Genomic DNA, 10,624 nt, shown 5'->3' with positions numbered 1-10,624 from the left:
AACCTCGGCCACCGAGCTCCGTGGCTTCCTCGGCCTCACGGGCTACTACCGCAAGTTTGTCGCGCATTATGGCATCATTGCCAAGCCGCTGACTAACCTCCTAACCAAGAAAGGTTTTGATTGGACAGAGCAGGCGCAGGTGGCTTTCGACTTGCTCAAGCGCGCCATGGTGACCGCGCCCGTGCTGGCACTCCCTGATTTTGCTCGCCCGTTCGCCATCGAGACGGATGCGTGCGACACGGGCGTGGGCGCGGTGCTGGCACAGGAGGGCCACCCAGTGGCGTTTCTCAGCAAGGCGTTGGGCGTGAGAAATCAAAAGTTATCCGCGTACGAGAAGGAGTTCATAGCGGTCATGATGGCTGTGGATAAATGGCGCGCATACCTTCAGCGGGGTCCGTTCACAATCATTACCGACCACAAGAGCTTGTGCAATCTGCAGGATCAGCAACTCACCACCGACCTTCAACGCAAAGCAATGGCCAAATTGGTCGGCCTTCAGTTCAAGTTCTGTTATCGCCGCGGCTGTGACAACGGCGCGGCCGATGCTCTGTCTCGCGTGGGGGCAGCTTTGAACCTGGACGCGCTCTCCATTTGTCAGCCGGCTTGGGTTCAGGAGGTGGCCAACTCCTACGCCACAGACGCCGACGCACAAGAGCGCTTGGCGCGCCTGGCCATCCGCAGCCCGGACGACGAGGGGTTTGAGCTCTACAAGGGGCTGATACGCAAGCAGGACCGACTCTGGATCGGCAAGAACACAGCTCTCCGCACTAAAGTCATCAGCGCCTTACATGACAGTGCGGTCGGTGGGCACTCCGGCGCGACGGCCACTTATCAGCGCGTGAAGAAACTATTCGTCTGGGAGGGGTTGAAGTCTGATGTTGCAGACTATGTTCGTCAATGCCCGGTCTGTCAGCACGCCAAGCACGAGCAGTTCAAGCCCGCGGGCAAGCTGGCGCCTCTGCCCGTGCCCACTGCGCCATGGCGCGACCTCACAATGGACTTTGTGGAGGGTCTGCTAGCATCGGAAGGCTTTGATTCAATCATGGTGGTGGTGGACCGGCTCACCAAGTTCGCGCATTTCATCCCACTCCGGCATCCCTTCAAGGCACCACAAGTGGCTAAGGTCTTTTGGGATCACGTCGTCAAGCTTCACGGAATCCCAAACTCCATCGTCTCCGACCGCGACCGCGTCTTCACCAGTGCACTGTGGCGCGAGCTCTTCGCCAGCGCGGGCACTAAATTGCTCTATTCCACGGCATACCATCCGCAGACGGACGGGCAAAGCGAGAGGGTCAATCAGTCCATGGAGATGTACCTGCGGTGCGCGGTGCACGATGCGCCCCGCCAATGGCGCCGCTGGCTTCCGACCGCCGAATTCTGGTACAATTCTTCCTTTCATTCCTCCATCAAGTGTTCTCCCTTCAAGGCGCTTTATGGAGTGGAGCCGAACTTGGGCGCGCTGGCGCTCTGGGACGACAAGACGACGCCGATCATCGACGGCGAGCCCTGGGATTGGGGCGTGCACACGGCACGCCTGCGCGAGCACATCCTTCGGGCGCAGCACCGCTTCAAGAAGCAGGCCGACCAACACCGCACCGAGCGCTCCTTCGAAGTGGGTGATGCCGTGCTCTTGAAGCTCCAGCCCTATGCCCAGTCTTCGGTGGCCAACAGACCATGCGCCAAGTTGGCATATAAGTACTTTGGCCCGTTCACGGTGCTCGCCAAGATAGGCAACCTCGCTTACAAGTTGGAGCTTCCAATGGACAGCAAGATCCACCCAGTCTTCCATGTGTCGCAGCTCAAGCCCTTCACTCCCAAGTACACTCCAGTCTTCGCCGATCTGCCGCGGCCCCCGGACCTCGCCGGAACTGCTGATGAGCCAATGGAGATCGTCGAACGCCGCATGGTCAAGCAAGGCAACAACGCTCTGGTGCAGGTCAGAATTCGTTGGAGGAACGACGCCACGGCCACGACTTGGGAAGATTACGACACTCTTCGCCATCGCTTTCCGCAAGCTTCCGTGTGGGATGCACCGGCAGCCAGCGACAGCGATCACCACCAAGCTACTGAAGACGGCGCCAGTTCTCAAGGGATGGGGAATGTCACACCTGCATCATCGGTGGTGGATGCGGTGGACAAGTGAGTTGGGGCCCCGTGGCCAGTTGGCACGGGCCCACTTGTAAGGGTTGGCACGGGGTGCGTGTGGCGTGGGTTATAAGCCAGTGTGAGGCTTTGGGTGGAGGCAGGTGAATTGAACCTGAATCTGAATCCTCACCCTCTCTGTATCTCGTCTCCCTTGAAAAGCAAGCTAGTTTCCCAAGCCTAAATCTCATCCCCTTTCCCCTCCGATCCAATCTGAGAGAGCGAGTTCGTGACACTGCCTAGGCCTTGTGTTGGCGTGGTGGTGCTGGAGGAAGAAGCGAGTGCCGAGTGCGCCGCCCCCTGACCTGACGTACCCGGCGAACGCCGCTCCACCATGCACCCTCGGCGTCGTCAGGGAGATGTCTGCCACCTCCACGGCCACGGCCCCTCCACCAGAACGCCGTCGCCGAGCTGATGCAACCCTTGGTCGGCCGCAGGTGCATCACATCGTCTCCGTCGTCCATCGCGGCGTCGACTCGCGCGCTGTTCCCGCCCTCGCCATGTCGTGCCGTGTTGGCTGTCAAAAGAAACAGCACAGTGGCAGAGACGGCAACGTGTCCGACGTAGAGTACGTGGAGTCACGGGGTTGGCCGGCTTTTGACTTTTTGACAGAACATCCGCCCGAGCCGAGCAGCGGATGGTTGACCAATTCCAACGTGGTCGTCGCGCCGACCTGACTAGCAGTAGCTTGCCTCAAAACCCACCCAATCCGCCGGAATTCCTCAGTCGGCAAAAAAAGACCCAGCACCATCGGCGCAGGCGGCCGGGCGATTTAGATTTGCTTTCCCTCCTTCGCCTCCTGCGACAGATCGGGGATGGCCGCGCGGTCGCGGGCGCGCCGCCTCCTGCCGCTGCTCACCTTCGTCGCCCTCGGCATGGTCCTAGGTGCGCGCCCTCCCCTCCCCGCTTGCCCCCTTGCTCAGCTTCCCCTCTCGCCTCGCCGTGCCTTGATCTGGGTCGGGCCATATGCTACTGCCGTGTTCCTTTTTCTCCTTCGGACCTGGAATCTCGACGCTTGGAGATTTCGCGCTCATGGTTTGGTTGATGACGCGAAATGTCCGGATGAGGAGTTTCGGGTGTTGAATGGGGCGAACTGACTGCATGCGGCTAGGCTGCTAGCCGACGCTAAATTTTACGCCTTCTGGCTCTAATGGGGGATTGCCAAAAATGAAATAAATGGACAGTGCCGGTGGCTTCATTGAGGCCGCACCTTCTGGATCGGAGTCGATTTGACTGCTCCAAGATCACTTGGAGGGAAATGAACTTACTGCGGAAGCGTGGAGCATCCTGGCATTTGTGAGGCCGTAATTAGCTTCGTGCCTGTTTGCTTCCACATGCATGCCCAGCACTCTGAGTCAAACATTGCTCTGCTCATGAATTTGGTTGGTTTTGGCATCTAGTAATACCAGCTGAACCAGCAAAGTTACATCCTCTCTTTCTTCAGAGATATTGTTAAGAAGACAATAACCACGTGGTATGATGTCCAAATCTTCGTGGTGTCTAGTTTGGCTCAGTGTGGTCCAGCCACTTTTCTGATAGTATCTCAGATTATTCTTCAGATCCGGGTCTGGAAGTACATGTATATACTCCGATAATGTAATGATTGGATATGATATGCCCTTTGATTTTCTCAGATTAAATAAAGATTGCACTTGTTGCTTCAGTGGTCATATCTTAGTCTCATGTTGCTCTTTTCTCCACAAATGCTGGCTCTTTGATTCACACTTTCATTTATTAGATGTGTTGCTTCAAAAACTGTATATTGGTTTCATCCTTGCTTTTTTTTTTCCAAATGCAGGTTCCCTGCTTCAGTTAGCATTTTTCCGCCGGCTTGATGATCACTCTCGTATGTCTATCCTCTTAGAAGTTGCATTTAAGATTTAACAGTATAAATGTGTTTTCTTTCCTTGTACCTGATTCCTTTATAAGAACAGCCTGCCATTCTTGTCCATCTTATGTACTCTGCTGTTGATGACTTTGGCCACGTTGCCTTGCATCAACTTAAATATGTTATTGCTGTGTGCATCGGTGGATACAGAGGCTGCGAGGTTTAACATTCCTTTCCGGAAAAAATATATTTTCTGTAGCATTCCGTTTTGTCTTGATCAGTCATTTTTGCATTCTTAAATACCTTTTCCTTAAAAATTTAAATGTGGAACCAGAACCTGTTAAACCCTGGTATTCATTAGTTTGGGTATAATGTTGTCTCTGAGTAAATCTCGTTTCATATAGCCCTCGAGTAAAGGCATAGGCTGTACTTCTTGGTTAGTATTTGTGTGTCTAACCAAACATTAGGTGCTATGCATGGCAGATACGGGGCATTTTGATAATGATCAAGAGGCAGCAGATCTTCGACTTGGATACGTAAGTTCTGCCATTATTGATGGCTTTGGCTGTATGCCTTCTCTGTAACTTTGTACGTAGACTTCTATTTTGGCTTTTATTCTTGCAAACTACCATAGCTGAGCTCCATTCGTCTATTATTGTATTCAATGACATCATCAGTGAACTATCATGTCGCCCCAGAAATATGAAATAAATTTGTGAACTCCACATTGTCAATGTGAGTATGTTCCTTTTTCTATTTTATCTAAGTGACTAGATTTGTTTTTTTTTCTAATAAATTTTCTGCATCGGGATTTATTGAAAGCTTGCTATCCATGTGCCAGAGCCATGAGTTGGTTGCGAGATCTTATGGGTTTCACCTCTAGCCTACCCCAACTTGTTTGGGACTAAAGGCTTTGTTGTTGTTGTTGTTGTTTGTTGTTGGGATTTATTGAAAAGTTGCAGTGATGTTTGATTCATCATTTGGGTCTTGAAGCATAAGTTACATTCTTTCTTCTGGTTATCACACCATGATTTGCTTTGCTTGAAGTGTTTTTCTGTCGCACAAAAATGCCGTAGTATAAAGTTCTAATTTCTCAATACCATTCATGAATCTTTTGGGGATTTATCTATATTTTGATCAGGTGCAAATGATTGGATAACACTGGTAAGTTGTGAAATCGGAGATGCACTTGTTTTACTTTAAACTGAACTCTCTCGTGTTTTAATTTTGGAAGAACTTTCTTGTATGGACACTCTTGGTGTATGGTAATTTTATATTTGGATAAATAGCATATAGCTTGGGGTGTAGGAATTGGGACCCTGTAACACCTGGCTCTCGACTAGGGTTAGAATATTCTGAAATGTTGATGTTGTGCTTCCTTGTAAGGTTGTAACCATCTATCTCCACTTGATATGGTCAATGATGTGTGATGGGTTTTACGTTGTGCTGTCCTCTTTGGCAATCATTCAATTCATACTCAAAATGTTAAAAATGTTAAGTCCAGAGCACATCTTCTCTTCCTCTTACTAAGCAAATATTTGTGTTTATAATATGTAGGTGAAGCCTGAAGTTATCAGCTGGAAACCCCGAATAATTGTTTTCCACAACTTTCTTAGTTCAGAGGTTTGTTCCTTTCTCTGGTTGTCATACTTGGGTTTAAGCTAAATCGGTCTTCTCCACAATATTTCATTTCAAGATTTTTATTTATTGTGGTGGTAGTTTGTTTAAACCCCAAGGCATTATGCGACATGCTTCCCAGACCAATACAATGGAAAATGCACAAAATATTGCTTGACCTTTTTTTTTGTCTAATCTCTGCAGGAGTGTGATTATCTAAGAGAAATTGCTAGACCAAGGCTCGAGATTTCTACTGTAGTTGATGTCGCAACTGGAAAAGTATGTGGTTTGGCTTTGAAGTTATAATATATTATCAGTCTTCCCAAAGCGAGTACTTTTTTCCATTTGATCAGCAGATCAGCATTGTTTCTGTTTTCTTAATCAGTATCCAGTTTATACACTTCACCACTCAGACTGAGAGGACAAATAGGAATTAGGGGGAGCATAATAACACCAAGTTCAGACCGTAAAGCTTGTCTTCTCTAGATTTATAATGCTGCAGTTGTTATGTGCCACAGGGTGTAAAGAGTGATGTTCGCACAAGTTCTGGTATGTTTGTGAACTCTGAAGAACGAAAATTTCCAGTCATTAAGGTTCGTTCACACTACTTGACTTCGACCCTAGGTTACTTACCATACTTTTTGGCCCCTTCAATACATTCACTAATGCCTTCAGCTATGTTATTTCTGCAAGAAATAACTTTGTAAGAATGTCTGTTTGTGTGTCATAATATGAGTTCACTTTTTGTCTATGTGTTGTATTATCTTGGTTGTCATTTTGTGACGCGCCGAGACAAAACGGTCCTTAATGGAACCTTATAGACTACTAGACATATGTTTGCTGCATGACTAATAAGGAGACTTGTTCTCTTCATAAGTTACATGACATAAGATTTCTACCCTAAGTTTGTTCATCTTTGTAAACAATATTATCTAGAATGGCCCACCTCCAGATTATCGTATAACTGCATTTAACTATGTATCCTGCCCTTTTATCTCTTAGGCCATAAGAAGATGATGCGTTATTGAGATTATATCCTCGGTCCTAGCTTTAAGTTGAAACTAAGGTATTGCATCCTTAGTAAAAATGGGACCAAGATTTGACGTAGGCGGAAATTTGAGAACTTTTGTCTGGATTGAAATAGAGTATCATGTTACCATGGGTGACATTATGTCAAGCTGACATGTTTATATAAATGCAAAAACCAAAACCAGGCTTTATAATATGTCAGGATGCGAAAAATGTGATCAGTGGCACATGGAACATATATAATACCATCGTTCATGACAGATATTGCAGATTATGTAGTGTTTATCTAGGTATGCCTGAATCTGAAATGTGGTTTTTGTGGAACTATTACTTTATGTATTGGATCTGAATGTTGATTTACACTGTCTAGTATATAAGGTTCCATGAACTTATCAAACACATCAGTTAAACATTACTCCTTCCGTAGTGATCTAAACGCTCTTATATTTCTTTACAGAGGGAGTACTTACTAAATTCATGTTTATATGGTCATGATGGCACTATAGTCTATACTAGGTGCAGTATATTAGTGCACTACTTAGCAATGATACATTCAGCTTTTGACTATCACTGGCAGTGTCACGGTGACCTCCTTTTACTTTGTCAAGTATTCCTACTATTGATGCCACATTGCATCCCTTTATCAGAAGTTAAATTGGAATCTGAGGCAGAGTCATTGAATACTACATTCTTCTTCTACTAACATTTGTTTTGTTCTCCCCAGGCAATAGAGAAGCGGATTTCTGTATTCTCACAGATACCTGTAGAAAATGGGGAACTCATCCAAGTATTGCGGTACTAGATTGAATTCCGACTGTAATTTTCTGAAGTTCTTTTCACTTGACTACTGTTGTAATTTCTTGTGAGAAACTACTGTTGTGAAGTTAGCTTTAAAGTTTAAACTACAGGTATGAACCAAGCCAATATTACAGGCCGCATCATGATTACTTCTCTGATACTGTAAGTCGAACTTCTTATATTGAAATATATGTTATTATGACATCACCAGACTAGTCGTTACATATTACTAGTATTATTGTTAGTCATTTCATACTTCAAACTAATTATTTCAACATGTACACTGTGGACGGTCAATCTACAGTTCAACCTCAAACGTGGGGGGCAGCGTGTTGCTACAATGTTGATGTATTTGACCGATGGAGTTGAAGGTGGTGAAACCCATTTTCCTCAGGTCAGCTGAATTTATACCAACTTGTTATGTCATATGCTTTTTGACTGATATAGACCGATATGGTGATAGCACTTTTTTTCCTTGAAAATGATGAAAATGAAAGAGTGTTGCAAGGTAGTAGACATTTGAGCTACAACAAAGAACTGTGGCGACGCGCAAAAGCCTACTCTCCTGGCATGAATGACTCCAAGTGTTCTGCACCGCTTTCACCCAAAGCCATGCCTCGGTCTTAATCGTTTGAGTAGCAAATATCGGTATAGACAAGTGTTGGTGGACACCTTGACATTATGTTCATTCCAGATCTCCCATGAAACTATTAAGTTTCATACACCGACCAGTAGAACCAAAAGTCCTAACTGATGGAGAAGGTTGGGCAATCCTAAACGTGTACAGAAAAGGGACAAGCAATTTATTTATTTAAACTACGAAAGCCAAGAGTTGAACCCAAAACCTCTTGGCTCTGATACCATATTAAGTTTCATGCACCAACTAGTAGAACTGAAAGTCCGAGCTGATGGAGAAGGTTGGGCAATCCACATATACTTCAACAGAGACAAGCCTGGCGGCCGAAAGAATTGCTTTTCTTTGTGGCCCTCTCTCCGAGGAGATAGCTAACCACCAATCTTTGACCGTCGTGACATTACTCCAAGTGTTGGTGCGAAAGTCAACCAAGCCAAGCCAGTTTTTCATAGCATATCGCGTCACTCAAGCTGGTCCACCATCCACACCCTTTTTTGGAATGTGAAGCACACGGAGATTTTTGATATTTCAGAGGAGCCCAGGTATTCCAAATAAGTGTCCATGGGAGATGCCATAACTCCTTAAAATTGAATCGTTGTACACATGTCTTTTATTATGGTTACCATTGCACGCGTTCTTTATTTTCCAGGTATGTTCAGGAAATACCGGTGGCAATGGTAGTCGTCCTTTCGTAGCATGTCCATGCATTTTTTGTTTACATAATTCACATGATATAGTATGGCGTGTGTTTCTCCAATAAATGAGTATTTCTTCTTCATGAGTATTTCTCCAATAAATGATTGTATTAGAGCATCTCTAGCAGATCCCGTAAAATCTCATACTGCAAAATTATTTCAGGGTATCCTGTAAAACGCTTTTACAGTATGGCATGTGTTCCGGCAGAACAGATCCCATAAAACTCGTTTTGGACCAGATGTGGAGCCCACTTGTCAGCAGTTAAATTTACAACATAGTCCCTGAAATATCATAAAGCACCCTGAAAACAAGACGTAGGCTGCAATTGGGTCCTAGCCACGGCCATGGCAATGGTGCCGAGCTGCTCCTAGCCAGCCTCGTGCGGCAGCTCTCCACGGCTCATGGCCAGCCTCGTGGCTAGCTAGCACTCACGGCCAGCAACGGCTAGCTAGTACGCATGAGCGCGCGGCAACGCGGCGGCTAGCTAGCACACACGCGCAGCAACGGCGGCTAAGCTAGCACACACGCGACGGCGCGTGGCGACACCATCAATGGCAGCTTCTTCGGGCGCGTGCTGTGTGTTCGCCGGCCACGGCGAGGCGCTGCATCTTGGCTGGCTCCGTTTGGATGGCGGGGGCCACGTGCGGATCGTGGCCAGCGGGGGTTCGTCGGGAATGAGATGAGGAAGGGCGGGGGCGGCGGCGGGGATGGCCGGAATCGACCTCGGGCGGTGTCGAGGATGGAAGGCGCGGGAGCTGAAAGTTCCCTTCCGCCAACTGTTTCTCGTTTTCAGTTCCCTGTAAAAATTGCCTCCAAACCTGGGTATCTAGGGTGTGAGGGCTTTTTTCTAGGGGGAGCTGTATAATTTTTACGGGACGAGGCCATTTTGCGGGATCTAGATTGGACTTTTTTTTCCGCTCAAAACTGTGAAACGACGGTTATTTTACAGTTCCAGGTCTTTTACAGGATCTGCTAGAGATGCTCTTATGTGTCTTCTTTAGAGAATTTTGCAGCTCGTTTCCCTTTGTGGTAATCTGTCAGGCTGTCTTTTGGTTTATGCAATTTGTGGTGTGGGAGGGGTGCCCTCATGCTGTGTGCTCTCTTCTGTTCCAGGCAGGAGATGGTGGTGAATGCAGTTGTGGAGGAAGGATGGTCAGAGGACTATGTGTGAAGCCAAACAAAGGAGATGCTGTGCTCTTTTGGAGCATGGTGAGTTATTCTCTCTCTAGTTTTAGACATGTACCAGCAAATCATACATCAAAAGGGTGGATCAATACAGAGTATTTCTTTCAGAGTATTTCTTTGTTATCTTGCAATCTATTTCTTAAACGATCAATTAATTGGTTGATCTGATGGTTTCCCCCTACCACCTGTTTATTTTACTGGTATGTTTCAGGGATTCGACGGTAACACAGACTCGAACAGCCTTCACAGCGGATGCGCTGTTGTGAAAGGGGAAAAGTGGTCAGCCACGAAATGGATGAGGCAAAAGATGACTTTCTGATTGCAGATAGGCATTCTGGCATATAGGCAGAATAGAGAGGGGATTCTTTTCCTTGTAATCTGTAGTACAGATATACAACATTAAAGGAATAAATAAAAAGTTGAATGCTATCTTTACTAGCAGCAGGAGGCACTAATCTTCCTAAGAGGAAAAAAACATCTTGTCCAACATAATCTTTACCTTCAAATTGCATCATTTCGCATAAATGTCTTGGAGGTAGGGCTTCGCTGCATGGCACCAAACATGAGATGTTACATGCGGAGTTTCAGTAAAATGTGGGGTAAATATGGAGCAATAAGGTTTGCTAACTGGTGGTTATGAACGGAATTTATAAGTCATGGATATATAAAAATTGGTGGAATCAAGATATGAAAAT

At 46.6% G+C, this 10,624-nt stretch overlaps 1 protein-coding gene across 3 annotated transcripts; it reads left to right on the top strand.

Moving 5' to 3' along the window:
* Positions 1-2,755: 2,755 nt before the first annotated feature.
* Positions 2,756-10,370, top strand: LOC119354880 (prolyl 4-hydroxylase 1-like). Of its 3 annotated transcripts, none has more exons than XM_037621629.1 (11): positions 2,756-3,027; positions 3,941-3,988; positions 4,454-4,506; positions 5,528-5,593; positions 5,792-5,866; positions 6,106-6,180; positions 7,341-7,411; positions 7,513-7,576; positions 7,719-7,808; positions 9,858-9,953; positions 10,141-10,370. In XM_037621629.1, exons 1-11 carry the CDS (start codon positions 2,958-2,960, stop codon positions 10,246-10,248), a joined length of 816 nt encoding a protein of 271 aa, XP_037477526.1. In that variant the 5' UTR covers positions 2,756-2,957; the 3' UTR covers positions 10,249-10,370. The 3 variants fall into 3 exon arrangements, with proteins under 3 accessions (XP_037477526.1, XP_037477528.1, XP_037477527.1); XM_037621631.1 differs by having other exon boundaries at positions 2,757-3,027; positions 4,438-4,506; XM_037621630.1 differs by having other exon boundaries at positions 2,766-3,027; positions 7,525-7,576.
* Positions 10,371-10,624: the final 254 nt, after the last annotated feature.

Source organism: Triticum dicoccoides, chromosome 2A (genome assembly GCF_002162155.2).
Source record: "Triticum dicoccoides isolate Atlit2015 ecotype Zavitan chromosome 2A, WEW_v2.0, whole genome shotgun sequence".
NCBI lineage: Eukaryota > Viridiplantae > Streptophyta > Magnoliopsida > Poales > Poaceae > Triticum > Triticum dicoccoides.
The sequence above is the reverse complement of the archived record's forward strand: the minus strand, read 5'-3'. Positions and strand labels throughout refer to the sequence as shown.